We start from the raw sequence: 19,981 nt of genomic DNA on the forward strand, positions 1-19,981 counted from the left end.
GGGTTTTTAGAACAAGACAGTGGGTATTATTCTGTCTTTGTGAAACCTTGCACCTGCAAGATGCACTTGTGTCTTGAGTGTTACATGTAGTGCTGGTCTCAAGAAGTACATAATAAAGAGTGGTATGGAGAAGGGCAGCTAAAACTCAAAGGAATGGAGTAGCTGCCTTGCAAGGAGAGATTGAAATGTCTAAGGACTTTATTTGCAGGAGAAATGGGTGACAGGTGTGACTCGGATTTAGAAGATCATGATGGTAGTAATGATGATGGAACTTTTACTCACAAAACACTGCAATGCGATAACACTGTGGGATGCTCATACAGGAGAAACAGGACAAGTAGGGCAACAGGGAAAAATAAAGTGTCTAAATAAGATACTTATAGATTATTTTTTTGAGTTACTTATTGAACTTTAATAGGCTTCTTAAAGTAATTCTTGGGCTTCTTTTATCATTATTATTTTAGAGATGGCTCTGCTGTGGAAATTGTTGGCCTGTGCAAGTCGGCTGTTCGCTGGTTGCTGGATTTATCACGGAAAAATGTGTTTCCATTCTGTGGAGTCACTGTAAAAAGACATGGTAAAAACAGGCACATCTCATAACTGTGTTACTGGAGTACAAAATTAACTTAAACGTTATATGGCCATGATTTTATCATCAGGGATGACTATCAAACTTCTTAAGAAGTTTTAGGGGTGAAAGGGGAAACACTTATGAAGTATTCTGTATGATTAAAAACTGTTGTTACTACAAACGCTTCTTAAGAGTTGATATTGTCTTGTCAATATTTCAGATACTTTATTCCATGTATTAAGATGTGGATTACAAAGGAATTTTGGATCCTAAATACCATTTTTTAAAATGGATATAAGTGATAGGATCATTATGTGTTATGATGATACACATCATTCATTACAAGAGTGCAAATTAAAATGACACAAGGCACTTTTTCACTCTCTTTTTTATTTTTTTTTTAACTCTTTCAATATTCACAATACAGAAAACCTCTTCTTGTGAATATTTACATGGATATTTTTATGTCCCTTATCTTTCAGGGGATACTGCTCTGGTTACAAAGTTACTTTACTTTGTAAAGTATTATATTTGAGTGAATATATATGCCTTGTAAAGCCTTCTTACTCTTCAGTAAAGGATAATACTGAAAAAAAATCATTTTGGTGGTTCTTTTACTGTAGTTTAGAAAATGTGAATATGTGCGTTTGATTTTATTTTTTTTTTCTTTCCCTATTGGTCCTAAGACAGTACAGATTTTTAGGTCATGAACATACCTGTCACTTCAGGATTTTTTAAAATCTATGGCTAGAATAAGACAACTTAGAATTCAGTACACAGCGATATTATAATCTGTAGATGTAGAAATAATATTTAGAGGATTTATCTCTTTTGTTCCAAAACTGTAAGCAGCTTTTTTTGGATTGTTTGTGTGTATTTCATAAAAGCATTGCTTATACAAGATGTATGTCTGTCTCAGTCATGAAGATATCCCTAGCACAGTTCTGCTTACTAAAACTTGATGTTTTTCTAGTATCGCTTGAGGTTTGTGAGCTACTTGTGTTGAACTGTAGGACTGGCCTAAACATGAGGAAATCACCAGCTGGAGAGAGGTGATTTTAGGTCTGCTCCTGTTAAGTGTCAGGAATTCAGGAAGAGAAAGCTTTTAAAAGTGACACATCCTAATGTTTTGACAGTATTTGAAAGTCTCAAAACCAGAAAGAATGAGTATACCAGATATTATAAAAGAGCTGACATGTTACCATGCTGAAATGTTAATTATAAATTTTAAACTTCCTCAATTAAATATTTACTGTAGATCACAGTACCTTATTCTGTTTGCTCCTAGCTAAGTGCAAGTTAGTGCTGTGTGTTAGAAAACAAACAAACAAAAAAAAAAAACCCCAAAAAACCCCAAAAAAACCAAACCAAAAACTTGTGCACGTGTTGAAGTTGATCTGCAGTATAATACAAGTTCTAGATCATAACTTCTTACAAGGCTACTGTGGCCTTTATTGTGTTAGGAGTATCTTATGTAAAGCTTCAATAAGCAAAACAGTACTGGTGTTACCACTGTGGCTGTTTTCAGAAAATAAAACCTGTATGTAACATCTTGCAGGAAAGGAGGAGACTATCACATATGATGAGTGGAACAGAAAAATTCAGGGCCACTTTGAAAGGCTGTTCTTTGTCTCTGAGAACCCAGCAGATCCTAATGAGAAACATCCAAATCTCGTTCACAAACGTGGAATTTATAAGGACAGTTATGGAGCTTCAAGTCCATGGTGTGATTACCAACTCAGGCCAAATTTTACAATAGCAATGGTTGTGGTAAGTGAGGGAGAGTGGGAGGAAGCATTTGCGCTTATAATTTTCTTCATTAATGAACTAAGCTTACATTGTAAGGTTCATCTGCATGGCATTATGCCAGGAGCGTACATTGCTTAGAATAACATTTTGAAAAGTTTTTTTATCCTCTGCTTGGTCTATCTTGGAGTATCCCCGAAAAATACATCCTTGACAGGACTGTAGCTAATGACATACCTGTCTGGTGTGTAGCTAGGATAAATTTGTAGTGTTCACTGTATTCAAAATGTCTTCTAAGGTTAGGTCTGGGAGGCTGTTTTCCCATCAAATTAGCTAAACAGCATACATTGTTTGTCTTTATGGGGTTTGTAAAGAGCTTCAGTAATAATACTTGGCAAATGTATTTAAAGTAAAAAAAAAATTTAAAACAGTACTGGATAGCTTCTGTCTTCTTGATTACTCTGACTTGTAGGTTCCAGAAGTTGATTCAGTAATACAAAACTTAAGCTTTTTGTAGTCTTTTGTGTTTATAAACACATTCATGTGCATACATGTGCAAAGTTTACTTATAAAATCTTTATTATTTTATCAGGCTCCCGAGTTGTTCACACCTGAGAGAGCTTGGAAAGCTCTGCAGATAGCAGAGGAAAAGCTGCTTGGTCCATTAGGCATGAAAACCTTAGACCCAGAGTAAGTATAGTAGATATAAGTGTGAATTACAAAAAATAACACCTGTGAATTATTTGACATTTGGGCATGGTTATTTCTTTTCTTTAAATCCTCACATATATATACACCTGTGAAATAAAGTTGCAATGAATACTTCCAGAACAATTATTTTGCTGTTCTAAAACTCCATGCAATTTATTTTATTTAGAAGAATCACCAGGTGGTGTTGGATGCCAAACAGTAAGCAAGTCAAATACCGTATTATAAAAGGTGTGGAATTTGCATCTTGCTAGATACTTACATAGGATATGGTGCAGAGAGCTATATTTTTGAGTAAACGCATAAAAGCAAAATAATGAATTCAAGACATTCCAAGACTTTAAGCTTGGGTTCGGAATTACATTGACATGTAAAATACAGAACCTGGTGGAGTCCTCCCTAACTTCACCATAATTACATGTAAATACCGTGAAAAATTTTTAGTTCATTTGTTTTCCATTTATGTATCATTTTTGCTAAAGCTTTGTTTGTATAATTTATTTTTTCTTTCTTGCAGTGATATGGTTTACTGTGGAGTATATGATAACGCTCTTGACAATGACAACTATAATGTAGCCAGAGGTTTTAATTATCACCAAGGACCTGTAAGAGCCAGTTTCTTCAGTTTTAGGAAATATGCTGTCACCTTTTCAAACTGACAGCTATAGTAATAATCTTTTTTCATTCTTTGTTGTAGGAATGGCTGTGGCCTATTGGATATTTTCTTCGTGCCAAATTGTATTTCTCAAAGTTGATTGGTCCAGAGATATATGCAAAAACTGTAGTTATGATTAAGAATGTTCTTTCTCGCCACTATGTTCACCTTGAAAGGTAAGATACCAACTAACACAGATTGGAAATACTCATTCATACTAGTGGTATCCACTATCCAATTGCATGTAAAAGTACAGATCTAAATATGAACAGCATCTGTTTTCTACCTATAAAGTATACATACTGCTACATGTGCTATTGCAGATCTCAGGTCAGGTTTCAAGTACAGCTGAGATCTAGTGCTTTTTCTAGATTGCAGAATTAGTAGTACTTCCCGTGTGAAGACTGGGCAAAATAAACTTTATGTAAAAATTAGGTTCTGATTTCATATGAAAGATTAATTTCATAAAAACATATTGGCAAGTTTTTTTAAAAAACCAAAATATTTCAAAACAACCTGCAAAACAAAATAGTTCAAGGGCTAGTAGTGACAGATTAAAATTGTGGCAGATAAACTGATGCAAAATATTGGTAGGGTTTCTTGTGTTGTAAATGAGGAAATCGGTATGACAGTGTTTCCACATCTTAATAGCCCTGATAGTCTAAGAAGACAGAGGAACTTGCTTATGGCCCTTAAATGTTCCTTTGCATTTTGAGTTCTCCCTCTTAAAAACCAAACCAACAAACCCACACTATTTTCCCCCCCTTTTTTGGCCTGTATGTTTTTAATTCTTAAGGATTTGAGACAAATGAAAACAAACAAAACAAAGATCTCACCCTTGATATCTCTTACGTATAATCTGTTCTGCAGTACTTCAAAAGTCCATTTATTTGTACCCAGGAAAGTAATTCAGTAGGACTAGTTTTGACAGAAGGGTTGGTTTGACCATGTGATGAAGTAAAGCAATCTGTTAGCAGCTTTTTGCCTTATGTAATACATTGTCCCAGTGCCGCCTTTGGTAGTGTCACCAAATAACTTGCAATTTGGTAATATTCTTTGGTTTTTCTGCCTTACTTCTTCAATGGTTTACTTATACTCTTTTCTGGTATTTCATTTGTGTACAGAATTATTTATGTAGCAACAGGCTCCATTTCTGGGTATTTCTGCAAATATGTTGTTTTGTGGGATTTTTTATTCCTATGGAGGAAAAAAGGGCTTGTGTAGTCATGCTGTCCTCCAGCCATTACAACTTTTTAGGACCATAATCCTGTTTCAAGTGTAGTTTGAATACCATTCAGTTATTTCATTCATATTCTTCCAGCTGCAAAATACCTGAATAAGAAACGTGAGCAACATGGCAGTAGTGCAAGTTCAGATATTAGTAGCAGAGACTGCTTTGAAGGAGAAGCACCCTCACAAAAAAACTACAGTTCCCAGTGCAGGGGAAAAAAAAGTTAATTAGTTCTCAGTTATTAAAGAACATACTGTGCCTGTAGGACAACAGACGTTTAGTCATAGTTTTCAGTTTCCTACTGAGATAATCTTCGAAAAGGTTCTAAAATTGAATGTTCTTTTAATTTCCATGTATAATCTAACAACAATACTTGTTTGTTTTTTCTTTTATTAGATCATCCTGGAAAGGACTTCCAGAACTGACCAATGAAAATGGGCAGTATTGTCCTTTTAGTTGTGAAACTCAGGCCTGGTCAATTGGTGTTATCCTTGAAATCCTTTATGACTTGTAAAAGTTTATTTTGGTTGATTTGATGAAACTTCTGTGGTCTTATTATTGGGCATAAACAGATACTTGGCTTATACTGCAAGGGAAATGTCCAGTTCTGCACAATCACTTAAGCTGTGCCCTGACTTTCAAAGATGCTGAATGCCAGCAGCTGGTATGCCCTATAACTGTGTGGGGCTTCAGTTGTTTTTTTGAAAATCAGGCCATGACAATAAAATAAAACTGCAGTGCACTCTTGATGCAGAAACATTTAGTAAGAAGCAATTTTTAGAATATGCACAAACTTAATTTTAAGTAGCTTTGGTTTTTCAGAATTTTCAAATCAAAATCTTAACATAACAAAATGAGGTGGCTCTTTCCAGAGCTAAAACTAAGTAGCATGGTTCTTACTTTTTTTTCTTTGTCGTTTAAAGAATAAATGGATGTTTTGCAAATGCATGCTTATAGAGGAGTAGACTAACCTACAGCTTTCTGAGTTTGGTATGCTTTCTGCTGTAGCACCATACATTAATGAAGGCATAATACGTTGTCTCTCTGTTGAACTGTATTATGGGGATTTTTTTTAATGTGTTCAGTTGAACGCTGCATTAAGCAACCACAGAAATAAAGCTTATGAATACTGTAATAAAACAACCTTTGAAGTTATATATAAAATTTTCAAAAACTTTATTTTGAGAGTTAACTTAAGCAATAATGAGGTAATACTCTATGCTAATCCATTCTTAAACTTACTTAAATACTGTGGGCCATGCAGCCAACCTATTTCTTCATTGTTTTTCACCATGAGGAATTCATAAGAAGCACATGCATACAATGCGCAGCCTGTATGTTATGGGAGGCCAAAGATACAGAAGTCAATGTGCTTGACTGCTTAATTAAATTAACTTATTGAAGAAGTGTCGTGGTCACCTCAGCCCTTTATTGGTAGGAAAATCCTAGCTGTATTAAAGTGGGTGGTAACATGTAACATCAGTGGGAAGAGATGTTAGTGTACCCCCAGAAAAGGCAAGATGTTTATAGTCCTTTTGAAATTAAAACCAATAAGAATATGCATGCTACCTCTATGTGGTGTTCTCTTGGAACAGCGTCCAGTGAACACGATGCAAAACATCCATATTCTTTCATATTTTGATGCCTGGATGCCCTTATTGAGTTCAGTTCAGTGTTCCCAAACTGAAGGGTGGTTGACAGCGCAGCTGGTAATTCTCAACTCTCTGTTCACGCTATTTTTCCATCTTGCTACCGTAAACAGATGGAGAGTGAGGCTGACAACGTTTTCCACATCACAGGGAAAGAAAGCTAAACTGGTATTGTATTTCTTAATGTTAGACAGTATATGCTGAAAAAATACACACAGGATGTAATTACAATGCACTAATAACACGTAGATCAAGATTTTATTATATCCATATTTTAAATTTTCTGTACCTGGTCTAAAGTACAGTGCAAGTGTGCTGTCTTGTTCAGGGAGATGTGTTACAGATAGATATGTTTAAGGGCAATGTAATAGGCTGAAGACAGATGAATTGTGAGAAGTGGCTATATTCACACTGTTTATTTGAAAGTTTTATAAGTATTTGAACTCTTTTGCTGAAGTTTTCAGTACTTAAAAGTTACGAATAGGGAAGGTCTATATTGTACCTCAACTTTTGAGCTGCTGCAGTACATGAGTTGGGAAATTTCTATTTTCTTGACAGAATGCATGAGAGATGTCATTTAATCAAAAACATTGCTGAAATGTCAGCCACAAGTTTGTTTTGGGTTTTTTTTCTTAATCTGTAAGAGACATATAAAGTGTCTTTCATAATGTATTGACCTTTCAAAAGTTCTTGATAATGATATTGAGATTTATGTTCTGCTGTATCACTAGCTTTGTACTGTTTTCCTAGATAATTCTTTCTTGTTTATTATTTCAAGGTATATTTCATAGCTCCTATGGTTTGGAAAGCAGGGAGAATATCGCAGAATAAATTGTTCTTACTTGATAAAAGCATTTTAAAATTGGAAGAACAGCTTAAGAGCTATGACTGTTGATAAAGATTTCCACAAGATGTGGTATTATATACATTGACAATAACCACTCAGTGTTAGAAAAAAAAAAATAGTGAGAAATTACTCATTAAAATCTTCCTGTGTCAATACAGATTACTTTCCACTGTTTTGCACAGTGCACTGCTGAGAGGCTGCATATTTGTCACAAGGGTTTTTTTCTAATTTAATATTAAAATTTTAAAGAAATCATCACTGTGTATACAAAAATACGTATGTTAGGGAACTTCTAAACATGCCCTTTTATAATGTTGCTTCTGCACTGATTAGTTGAGCATAATTTTAGTGACAGATAAAAGTTTTCAATAGGAGAAAAATATGTGCCATATTGGTTGATTTTGCTGTTAAGTAGCAACAAAAGTAAGATTTGAGGTTATAACGGGGGGGAGGGGGGTGTTGGTGGTTTATTGATTTTGGTTTTTTTTCTTTTTTCTTTATTCACAAAGCTACTCAATGCTTTGTCAAGCCAGTTTAAAAATGAAGAGGGAAGAAAGCAATGTTAAATCTAATACATGAGCTGATAATCATCTAGATGGACTCTATACCTAAGTCATTATTCCCTAAAAATAGTTGACTTATGTTGACTGACCCTGAACTATATTTTTATTCATTGGTATAATTTATATTATACACTCAAAAACCTCTAGTAATGTGAGTTCTAATCAGTAAAATGTTTTAGAAATAAACTAAAGACCTTAGAACTGTGAATCCATTGTGTTCCAGTTGGTGTTTCTTGATCTATATGGTATCAAGACATCTTTTTTGTCTTCCTCCCAGTTGAAATAATTTTGAATGTTAGCAGTGTTTGTACAGTTAATAGCTCCTGATTTATTCAAAGATTATTAGCTTGAGAATTCAAGTAAAATAATGTATCATTCTCGCATGTTGTAATGTAAAATGGAAAGATGAGTTCTACGTGTCTGTCAAGCACAGCAACAACTGCTTTTAGAAAATGTCATTATTCATTTATTTCTGAAATGCACAAAATAAAATTCTTTACTTCAGACACCGTTAACCTTTTCACGTGGTTGATTGGAAAAAAAACAAGCATCATCATCTCTTGTGTTTGCCTAAGTTGTTGGCAGTTTTACACATGGGGGGAGATCACTAACTTCTCAAGTCACATAAATAGCAAGAAGTACAACAATAATCAACTTGTTTAAAAAAAACCCACATGAACTTGAGTCCTACACACAGATTCTTTCATTTGTGTCTGTAATCTCAGCTGGGTTTGAGTGGGATTGGGCTAGAAGAGCTCTGCATGGTACTTCTGCTATAAATTATAGAATTTTAAGTCATGGTATTGCAAATTCCTTAAGAGAACAATCCTAAGCCATACTGATTAACAGCTGCCAGTGATACACAGTTACTAGTTAATTAGTTAAATTTCTATCACTACAAAGAAGGGATTTCACTTTCCATTTCTGCTTGGTAAAATTGAAGCGGGCTGTGATAAAATTGTGTTTTGCAACTACCCCATTTCATTGCATGCTTTGTGAAATTAGGTTTTTTCTCATCCTCTATTCAAACATTTTAAGAAAGTAACTTGTGCTATTCTATTGTATAATATTAATTTAATATCTTATTGAAAAAATTGTTCAAGAAATGTAGAAATGACCAGTTGCTGAGTTGCTGGGGGCAGTGGGGGCAGCTGGTAACCTCAAAGCTGCCAATCGTGAAACCTGTTGGCACTTCAAAGCAGCTCAATTCAGAAATAAATGGAGCAAGTGTTAGTGGTGTGCGGGCAGATTGCTGCTGAAAGCTTCTGGGATTGCAGAGAGCAATCTGGGAGACGTGTTCAGTCAGGACATTTGAATTGTAGGTCACCCTAGAGAGAGACATGTAATCTCCTGAGAAAGGGCTGGCCCCGGCTGGGGCCAGGGCTACGCGGGCAGCCCTGCGGCCTCGGTGCTGCCTTGGGGGCCGCGGCCCTTGCGCTGGACGGCGCCCCAAGCCCCGCCGCCTCAGCGCCCGCCCGGGGCGGGAAAGCGGAGCGGCCGCAGCGGGAAGCGCCCGGGGCGGGAAAGCGGAGCGGCCGCAGCGGGAAGCGCCCGGCCGACAGCCGCGGGGCGCGGGCCTGCTTCCCCGCGGGGTGCGCGCAGCCTGCCCGCGGAAGGACCGCTTCTTCTGAGGCTGGCCGGGCGGGGGCTAGCGCCGGGAGCGCCGTGCGGGCCTCCGCGCCCGGTCGGCAAGGTGAGGCCGGTGTGCGCCTGACCGCCTCGCCCGCTGGGCCTGGCAGCTGCGGAAGCCGGGTGAGCCCGCTGGTGGCCGTGAGCTCAGCGGCGTGCGCGCAGCGCCGGCGGGTGAGGATCAGGTTGGCAGAGATACAATAAATCATAACCGGTGTGCTCAAACTAGCCTTTAACTGCGTCTGGCTTCTCCTGTGGTTACTGCGTAGGTGTGCATTAGTTACCTCCTAAAAGGTTATTTGGGTGACCTGCCCGAGCGAACACCCCTTTGTAGGCGCAGCCCGCGTACGTTCCGCTCCAGGCGCAGGGCAGGGCAGCGCCTCCTTGTCCGGGAGCAACGGCCGGCAGAGTCCGCCCTGCCGGAGCGTAACGAGCCCGGGCATTCGCCGGAGTCTCCCGCAGCGCCCCGAAAGCCGTTCAGCACCCAGCGCCGCCTGCGTAGCGAGCGTGTCGCTGCAGGTGAGCTCCGGGTCTGTCAGGAAGACAGGTGAAACTTGTCGGTTTGTTGTGCAAAAAAAAAATAAAAATAATTGGAGCTTACACACCTGCCGGTTTAATGTAGCAGCACGAGGGAGCGCTCAACCCTGAGTTATTCCCAGCCATTGAGAGGTACCTGTGCGTTTGGTATTTCACAGAAGGTGCTCCCTAAATTAGAGCAGAGGCTTCCTAGTTCTGAGTCCTACTAAAAGGGCAGCTGTCCAAGCGTAAATTGGGGGAAGGGAATGCTGATTTCGGGCTATGAGCAGCATGTACAATCCTGAACAAGGCACACCTCCCTTGTTACTTGTTTTAGTAACCACTGTTTCTCAGGGGGTCACATTCCAAAGCAGAACTGGCATGCAAACTTGCCACCAATTGTGGTCGTAATGAAATGAACCCGAGAGCAATACAGAAAGAAAACTGTCTTTCTGATGGTTAGTCAGGTGGTGCCATCAGCCACCTGTGCTGTTGCAGTTTCTTGAGTTCCTGTGATGTGTTTGTATCATTGTGTAATGCCTCCCTGAATCCATTTCTTTGAGAAATCTTTTGTCTCTTTGTGCTATGTCTGTGCTATCTACAACTTTTCATCTACAGGTGGCTGTTCACCCTGTATAAAAATCTCATAGCAGTATAAAAATGAAGTCCAGTATAATTTTTACTGTTTGTCAAATACAGACATTGTTTACCTCAGTGTCCTGTTCATGTAAACTTAATGTAATTTGCAAGATCCAGGAGCAAATTACTCTTGTGTCCATGTTATGTGCCGCAGCAGTATCTCAGTACAACTTCAGAGACACTGTTCTCCCTATAGTGCCTTTTTGCTATGAGAACGAAAGCTGGCCACAAAAGAAATGAGTTGTGCTGCAGCCTGGCAAGGTTCTCCCAGTTGGATGATCCTGGCTCCCAGTACTAGTAGAGGTAAGTTCCTCGTGTTAAATTCTCTAAAGAAACATGGAGTTCTATATTTGTGAATTCTAAGTCTGACTTTGGCAAATAAACTGGAGCCTATTTTTGTGTAGCAATGAGAAACGTAAGATGATGTCTTCTAATCAGTTCTAAAGGAAGAAAAATTTGCAGTCACTTATGCAAAGGCACAAATAAGTATGGTTATTTTAAAGCCTGGTGCTCTAAAGTGAGGTTAGATGATAATAGTGGAAGTTTTTTTTTTTAAAGTATTTCTTAGTGTTAAAATCAAGTAAAAATTCAGGAAAGCTGAAATGAAGATTTCTTGCAAGTGACATCTCAAGGAAAAGGTTTCTACAAAATGAGTAATCTGTTCTTTTGTGGGGTGCATTCAGAAGCTGTTTTATAAAGCTCTTTGTAGTTCTTATGACCATTGTCTACAGGGTCCTACATACCTGCAGAGTGGTATCTGCTCTAATAATATGCAGTGAAAAATTGGTTTCAAATGCAAAAGTAAGATAAGATATTTTCAATAAGATATTAAATTAATATTATACAATAGAATAGCACAAGTTACTTTCTTAAAATGTTTGAATAGAGGATTAGAAAAATCCTAATTTCACAAATTTCCACAACACTCTGAAGGGCAGCAAAATAATGAGATAATGGAGGGCATTAGCAGGTTAACTGTTGTCAAGATGTTTTGTAGTATTATGCTTAAGGAGATTTTGGAGTAGAACTTTGGAATAAGTTGGTATGTAAATTTTATGGATGTGAATGATTGATTTAAACACCACAGGTGACATGTTAGAAAGGATCTTACTTGAATGTGTTGTGGCACCGTGGGCTGGCTGGAAGGAAACATCTCAGGAGAAAGCTAGGGGTTGATTGGGTAAGAACACTGCAACTTTTTATCATAGCTGAAAAATTCACCTTTCCAGTTTCATAGCAGAGTGGGGCGTCAGTTCGCCACCTCCCATTGTTCGGGCTCAGTTAAGACTCTGCTGGGTGGTTCAGTTCTCCGCTTCTTCTTTCTGGGACACTTTGTATTTCTGTATGGCCACATTTGCTTGTCTGTGTTTTAATGGCTGAAGCGTCCGTTCCCACAGGTCAAAGTCTTAGTAATTGTTTTTAGATGTTTAGAAAACATTTCGGTAATGTATTCCCATATAGGGGAAGAGGAAAGGAATCATCTTGGACAGTTTGTTGTTTTAAACTGATAATTGAAGGTAATGAGTAGACTTCAGTATTAAGAAGTTCAGGAGTCTGTTTATCTGTTTTATTGCAAAGTTCAAGAACCTTTTTATCTCCTAAAGAACAGGAAATGCTAGGATATGAAATCAGGTGCATGTTAGGCATTTATTTATTATTTGTGTCATTGTTCATCTAATGATTCCGTAATTGCTCACATGTGTGTCTGTCTCCTTATATGTTTTGTTTATGTATAAATAAACTTAGTGTGAAAACTGAAAATAATTCTGCCTGGGCAGTCTTTCAAGTATAAATGTGGTTATTTTATATTAAGTATTTTGTTACATGGATTATTTTTTTTAAATGGCATTCAGCTGGCACAGCATTTTTCTGGGACTATCAATTGCAAACAGTAAGGCTAAAAATGATGGAACTGTAAATGGAAATTAATAATATGGGACTCAGGAAATCTGTGTAGTGTGAATGCCTTTGTTCTCATAGATTGTGAAAGATTTGTAGGCCTGAAATTTATGTTGTGATATTGTAAGTTAAAGAAAATTGCAAGGCTGTACACTAGGAATGAAAGCTGGTAATGGAGAAGTCTAGATAAGAATACCAGCAGTAGGAAGAAATCTAGATGGATTCAGGAACTGAGATATGGTAAGAAAAAAAAGAATAAAAACAATGATATGAAAAGGTAGAACATTTTAAATGGGTCAGAACAGTTTTATATAAAATACAATAACAAAAGGAAAAATACAGAGTCTATAGCTGAAAAAAATCCAGGTGCATCTGTCCTACAGCTTTAAGTTCTACCCATCAGCTTTATGTGTTTTTAATGGGCTACATTTTTCAACAGTTATTCCAGTTACTGAAGCTGGGTGGGAACACCACATTTTCCAGATAATTTTGTAATTTGTAAAGCCCATAATCAGACCTACTGTGACAGCTGTTAAAGAGGTGGTTTTGTTTTCTTCTAATGGCTGTCTGGCTAGTATTGCTCCGGGTCTTTCCCCCGGCCTCTGGGGGCCATATTGATGCGTTTGGTACAGTTAGTTCAGAGATTTTCCCGAGGCTTCCAGGCACCATTCAGTTAAATTTAAACACCAGATGCTGTTATCAGCCGAATTAGAGTAAATACAGGGTGATTTAATTTCCATGCCTTGAGTAACTGTAGGTTTGTTTACTTTTGCATAATTTTGACTTTAGACAGTTTATACACCTTTACAACAGCAGTTAAAAGTAGAAATCAGAAGTATTAGAGCTATAAAGTATTGTTTGTTCCAGGGTAGGGGAGCTTAGATTGTGATTTGATACATTGTCAAAATAGGTTCCTTAAAACAAGTCATACATAGGGGTGTTTTGCCTTCCTTGAAACAGAAGGTTGATACCTTTGTGGGAATCTAACACAACAGACTCTAAATTCTGTTGTATTCCCAAAAAGCTGATATAATTTTTTACATTGGAATTATTAATTTGGGGAAAACATTCTCTGCAAGAATGTTAAAAGCAAATAAAAGCTAGTTGATAATAAGGTATATGTGTTAGTAGGAGTAATAGGTGACCATCTGGCTATTTCTGTCATGGTTTCAAAGCTGACCTTTGCATAAAAATTCCTTAAAACATGAAGGGTTTGAAGATTTTGAGCTTGTGTTGTTAAAAAGTTTTGTTGGAAGATTGACTAGATAAATTTTCAAGTTATAATATTCAAAAAGTAAATGTTTATTAGTTTAGTAGCTGAGGTAGGAAGCCTTCAGTCAGGTAGTTGGACCCCTCTTCCAAATGTCAGTACATGCTTTTTTTATCAGTGATGAGGTAGTTGCTATAAACTGAATGTTGCTGTTAAATGTCATCTTGCTTCCTATCCTTCTCTCTGATTTCATTTAATGTAAAAGCCCCCATCTAATTACGAGTGTGGGTGTTTTTTCTATGTTTACTGCCAGACTTCAAATTATAAAGCTCTTAAGTATTTGTTGAGAGGGAGAGCCACAGCATTGCTGTCTGAAAGAGAATCTATTGGAAGGCAGAACCCTTGTGTTTCAGCCCATGCTTCAGTGCTTCAGTTTTAACTTGCGATGGATCATCTGAAGAGCAACCTACTGCTTGATGGTTAGTGAATCCTTCAGGAGAGTCAGCTATGTGGTGATGGTTAAGGGCAGGATATGGGAGAAAGGGAGGACTTCTATGAGGACACTGAAGAGAGACAAGGAGGAGGTTTCCTCAGCTGTGGAGTGTTTCAGAGGGTGGAGGGAGTTCTAGCATTCTGTGTGGCTGCACGCTGTAGTACAACAAAAGTGATGGAGATGGGGAAGCTGCAGCTTGAAGTTAGTCTGGGCCTACTGGATAGTCTGTATGACCATGTAGGTCAGTGGAGATCAAAAGAAGGAAGCCGTTCAGAGTTGGCAAGATGCTTTAAAAGACAGTGTCTGATGCACAGCAGAGCGAGTATTTGGGAACACTGCGAACATTAGTCTTTTTTTCTTCAAATTTTGTTTTGCTGTTTTTTGAATAAATAAGAATATTTTATAGGTTGGATTGTTTGCCTTGATTTTCGTGGTCCTGTTCTGAAAAAATGATCAAATGTAATTTAATAACCTACTGTTCAACAGTAGTGTAACAAAGGTTTATGATGCTGTAGAAGTTTTGAAAAGAAACAGGCATTTTATTTCAAGCGTTGTTTGTGGGTTTTAACTGTACAGTAATGTCTTAGCTCATAGCATTCATATTGTATAAAAGAAAAACTAACATAACTTCTGTTAGTCTAACAAGAGATGTTTATAACTGTTTCCATGCTACAAAGCCTTCCGTCAGAAAGATTTTGACAGGCAAATTAGCTTTTAATATATAACTCTTCAACTGTATCCATTTCAGATTCTGTAATCCTGTATAATCTCACTGAAAGTATTAAACTCAGGTTGCTTAAACTACTTGCATTAATGTTGCAATGAAACAGTCACTTCTATTTTTTTAATAGATTAATTCTGAGATAAGGCAGCTGAATGCAGAAAGTGGGGACCTGGGTTACAGTTTATGAGAAACCTTTGCAAAGAAATTTTTTTCAACAGTTAAAAAATCTAGTTTATGTATTTTTAATATGGCTAGGAGTTAATTTAGGGTTTTTTTTTTTTTTCTAATTTTATTGTTACTGTAAGCAGATTTTAAAATCCTGTTTTCTTCAACAGGAAGCATGCCATTCATCCTGGAATAAAATAATTCATGTGTGAGACTCAAGAAAAAGTAAGGAAAATGAAGAACAAGAAGAGTATTCTCAGGTTTTCATGGAGTGTCCGCTATTGTATGGGCTGAGGCTGTCCAACGAAGGTAATCTGCAGTCTATTATCATGATATTAATTAATGCCAGAATTGAGGAGTCCCTTTGTTGGACACAGCTGTCCATTGCCTATATTTCCAGATCCTGAAAGATGAAGGAGGAGGACATGGTGGTGGTCAAAATGTAGTTTGGTTTGGAAATACTGCCAACTGCCTGGTGAGATTTGTATTCCTAAGTGCATTATGTCCTATTTTTACGTCTCCCCACCTGCATAGTAGGTTCTAGCAGGCATCACAGTCATAGGGCAGCTCTAGTGATACTGTATCAAAATGGAATGGTAGTCTGACTAGGGGTTCTGGACCACAGAATGGAAGAGTGGCTTGAGGAACTGATCGTTTACCATGGATGCATTTCCAGACTTACTTCAACTGTCATCTGTTTTTCACTTTTGAAAAATAGATACGTTTTTAATATTGAAATCTCAGGGGGAAAAGAAATGTAGAAAATAAAAAAACCCACATTTTCTACCTGACTGTGGTCAAAAATCCGCATTTTTTTCCACCCCATTTCTGGCTCTTCAGCCAGTTCACTATGGTGTGTTAAAGAGGACTCTCAATTTCTCCATCCTTCATTTCACCCTTATTCAGTATAGCTGAAACACTGCTATGAATTTCACCCAGAAATCATCAAAATCACTGGAAACATAAATACTACATCAGACTCTAAAGTTTTATGTGCTTGAACTTGACACCTTAAAGTCTTTTGATGTCACATACAAAAGTAACTCATAATAGTAATTACTATAATAGTAACTTTTGTCTCATAAATTCAATTCTTAGCGTTCTCTATTTAATTTGCTATAATTATATACTCAACGTACTGCTAATAAATATGCTCTTTCAACATGTATATATGTTTGATGTATATATGTTTTCAAACATGGGGAAAGCAGTAGAAGTCAAGGATACTATAACATCTTTAACATATTTTTAGTATTAATGCTTTATTAAGTATTGTGTTACATTAAAATTTTGGCATGACACTCAGACATGAGTATGCTTTGGAATGCTAAACAGGTGTGACAGTAATTAGTACGCACCACTCACATTAGTCTGTTTCCAATGCTAAGAGTTTATGGATTGCTCTTAATTCACTGAAGATACATTTGCATATTATGTAGGTGTCTCTGTGGCCTAAACTTCCTTTCTTTGAAAACTGTCACTGCTGTACCTTGACAACTTTTGATAGCTTCAGGACATGCAGAAGTGGATGACCATTAGTTCTAGGTGGTTAATACGCTTCTTTTTGGAAAGTTTTTTGATTTTGCTTTCCTGCTCTGTCATTTTCACTGCACTTCTCAGTTAATTAGTAATCATTTTCTGCTGAAAACAAGAATGCTGCTAGCTGAACTGCTTGGCTGAAACAGGTATCTTCTAAGCAAAGAACCATGGATTTCGCTGCTGCTGTTTGAATGTGATCTCTAAATAGCTTCCATGGCTGGTGGTACTATTAACAGAAAAAAACCTCCTCTTGTTAATATATGGATGAGGGGTGACTGGCAGGGGGTAATATTCTTACAAATTGTCAAGTTCAGCAGAACACAGACATTTAAAAACAGAAAGTCAAGAATTAGTTTCCCATCCATATAGCATTAATTGTGCCTGCTCAGATCACTCTCACAGTATACTGGTAACACTAACATTTGTCTCAGCACTGCACTCACCAGGAGCTACTTAGTCCTGATGGTAGGACACGTATGTCATGAGGAGCGCTAAAACCTTGGATTCACCCTCTATATGTGCTTGATATGTAATCCGATCAATCCTAGGTCTTTTCTTTCTGTGAACTTAGATGTGAAACTGAAAGTACCTGGCTCCACAGTGAAATTCTGTGGACTACCTAGTAATGAGATGTATATTCTTCCTCAGCTACTTTTTCTGACTTGAGATGTGTTTGTATTTTCCTTTTTTCCCTTTTCCTATGCTGTTTTCCACTTCTGTTCTCTCTTTATTCCTTGTAGTATTACTTTGTTTCAATCAGTGATGAAAACTATACACAGTGACCAAGTTAACTTACACTGTGGATGTAGCTGTCATTTAACCATTTTAAACAGACATGCAAAGGCATACTTATGCATCGTTAGTACAAACAGTAGTGTGAGTATGCAGCTATAACAGATAGCATAATGTATTTTCTTGAGTTACTCCAAAAATTGTCAGTCAGTGCTTTGTGAATCACCACCAGGTGGTCGCTAGACAACTGTCCTTGAGCTGACTCTCCAATATAATTTCACTTGCCAAACCTACTTAAAAATGTATTAAGGATATTACTATTTTTTTATGATTACAGTTGCTACAAGGATGCTATTTGTGAAAGGGTGATAAGATGCTAACAAATAGTCTGTCTTTCATACCCTAGACCAGGGGTTCTCAAACTTTTTAACCAGGGGGCTGGCGTGCGGATGCAGCGGCAGGCAGTCATCTGTGGCTGCTTGGTTTCCCCCCCCAACCCCCGGGTGGGGGTGGGGGGGGTGGGGGGGGCAGGGGGTTCTCTAAATACTGGGGGCCGGGTTGAGGACCCTGGGGGGCCATATCCAGCCCGTGAGCCGTAGTTTGAGGACCCCTGCCCTAGATCATGTCATACTAAGCTTGAAAATTTTTACATTAATGGATTATATTGCATTAATGCTTCTCCATAAGGATGGTTATGTAATATAATTGCATTCACATGTATTGCAAAAAATAATGCATTCTGTAAGGATGCCATTTGATGGCACATCAGATTGGAAGAACTCAAGGAAATTAATTTGCCAGTCCTCATGAGCAGGAACTCTATCTAATCCTAGTGATTTGATGGCCCAAAGAAGGCTGAGCAGTAGATTCTTAGTGCAGAGCAAAAATACTAAAACATACTGGAAGAATAAGAGGACTTAAAAGTTACATTTGCCAGACATCCACACATTAGCTAACTTATTGCCTTGGCTTTCTGTACACCCAGCCACTACAGGTCTAGCACAGCTGTGAGAGGCCCTGTACCAACAACAGCCTTGATGGCCAACAGGTTCTCTGTGGAACCATCATAATAAAAAAATCCCACTGAAGACCAGAAGTGGTCTATGACCTGCACTCAGAGGGCTATCCAGGAATACACTGAAAAGCCTGATTTACACTACTTACTGCTAAGAGTATTCATCACCATTTTATTAGCATTTATCTTCATTAATAAAAGGTGCAGAACACTGCGTTCTCTTACACTTACAACTGAATCTGATATGTTTGAGTTTTCAAAGTGCTGTGTTTAGCATTAATATAAGTCTACAGGTTGTAGCAAGAGCAGGATTTTGTGCAATATGGAAAGCTAATACAGAACATGCTTTTTAACATGGGTACTACTTCATTAGTTAAGAACTGGATATGGGCCAACAGTAATAAACACAACTGAGAAAGCATGGATTTTACATCAGATTTTTTTAATGTGATGAAAATATATTTCTCAAATTAGGTAGAGAACTAAGAGCACTTGTGGTTCATCTTCGAAATTGCATGAAGTTGTTGAACTGCAACCAAAAGACTGAGATTTGGGGTAGGGAGGAGAGTTTGTTTTTAACTGGACTAGGAAGAATACTAGTATGCCTGAAATTCTCCCATCTTGTTCAGAATAACACAGTGGTTCTTAAAATAACTTAAACAGCTTATGTCTGTGCAGCACTACATTCTCTACCTTTAAAGTACATATCCATTCTGAAACACTGCCTTTTAGCCACAACTATTTGGGAGTTAAAACATTATTTTACTTGTGAAGCTTGAGTCCTGAAACGGTAGTGTTATGCTGATATGTGCTGATATTTATTTATTTACACACACACACACACACATATATATATGTGCTGATACCGTTACACAGACGTAGCGTAACTTCTTGAACTGGAAAGCAAAAAATAGGTGTAGCGTGACATTATCATTTGGGTGTGTAGCGCTTAACTGTGAGCCTGTCAGAAAACAACAAAAAATCAACCAATCTTGTGTTAGCAAGATAGCACTGAGCAGTGTTTCTGGGAATGCCAGAGTTCAGTGGTCAGTAGGAGCGTAAAGTATTAGGTCAGAAATGTCACAGAACTCAATTTCCATTTTTGTCCAAATTGGCTTGTATCTCATTGGTATACAGGCTGTCACCTTCCATGTGGAGGGCTTTCAAATCTTACAGCGTGAGGTTAACACCTAGTGCTTCTTTGCCCTTCCAGTAGAATACTCTGTGGTTCTGACCATTCCCACCTTTAGAGTCACCTCCTTCTCCTCCCTGTCCTCTGGCTAAATGGAGGAGTGAATTACTAGCAGAGGAATGTAACACTTCCAATTTGCCTTGTAGGAGGTGAATTGCTGCATTCCAAAAAGGTTGCCACAGCAAAACCCTCAGAGATACAGGCACCTCAAGTAAAAGTATAGCTTCACTTCCAGAGCTTGTTAAAGTTACAAACCAC

The 19,981-nt window shown here is 37.8% G+C and overlaps 2 protein-coding genes across 5 annotated transcripts in view; both read left to right on the forward strand.

Moving 5' to 3' along the window:
- AGL (amylo-alpha-1,6-glucosidase and 4-alpha-glucanotransferase) overlaps nt 1–8,485 on the forward strand; it is a 38,678-nt gene extending 30,193 nt beyond the window's left edge. For all 4 annotated transcript variants that reach the window (XM_080407053.1, XM_080407054.1, XM_080407051.1 and 1 more), the window contains 6 exons: nt 465–577; nt 2,130–2,341; nt 2,910–3,007; nt 3,543–3,630; nt 3,723–3,856; nt 5,308–8,485. In XM_080407053.1, coding sequence (XP_080263179.1) covers nt 465–577; nt 2,130–2,341; nt 2,910–3,007; nt 3,543–3,630; nt 3,723–3,856; nt 5,308–5,425 — 763 coding nt within the window. In that variant the 3' untranslated portion in view covers nt 5,426–8,485. The remainder of the gene's footprint in view (nt 1–464; nt 578–2,129; nt 2,342–2,909; nt 3,008–3,542; nt 3,631–3,722; nt 3,857–5,307) is intronic.
- A 29-nt stretch (nt 8,486–8,514) lies between these two features.
- The window catches only part of LOC308071560 (reelin domain-containing protein 1-like), a 47,094-nt gene continuing 35,627 nt past the window's right edge, over nt 8,515–19,981 (forward strand). The window contains exons 1-2 of the mRNA XM_080407164.1: nt 8,515–11,057; nt 15,416–15,554. The gene's annotated coding sequence lies outside the window, so the exon portion shown is untranslated. The remainder of the gene's footprint in view (nt 11,058–15,415; nt 15,555–19,981) is intronic.

Source organism: Falco punctatus (assembly GCF_963210335.1).
Source record: "Falco punctatus genome assembly, chromosome: 11".
NCBI classification, from domain to species: Eukaryota; Metazoa; Chordata; class Aves; order Falconiformes; family Falconidae; genus Falco; species Falco punctatus.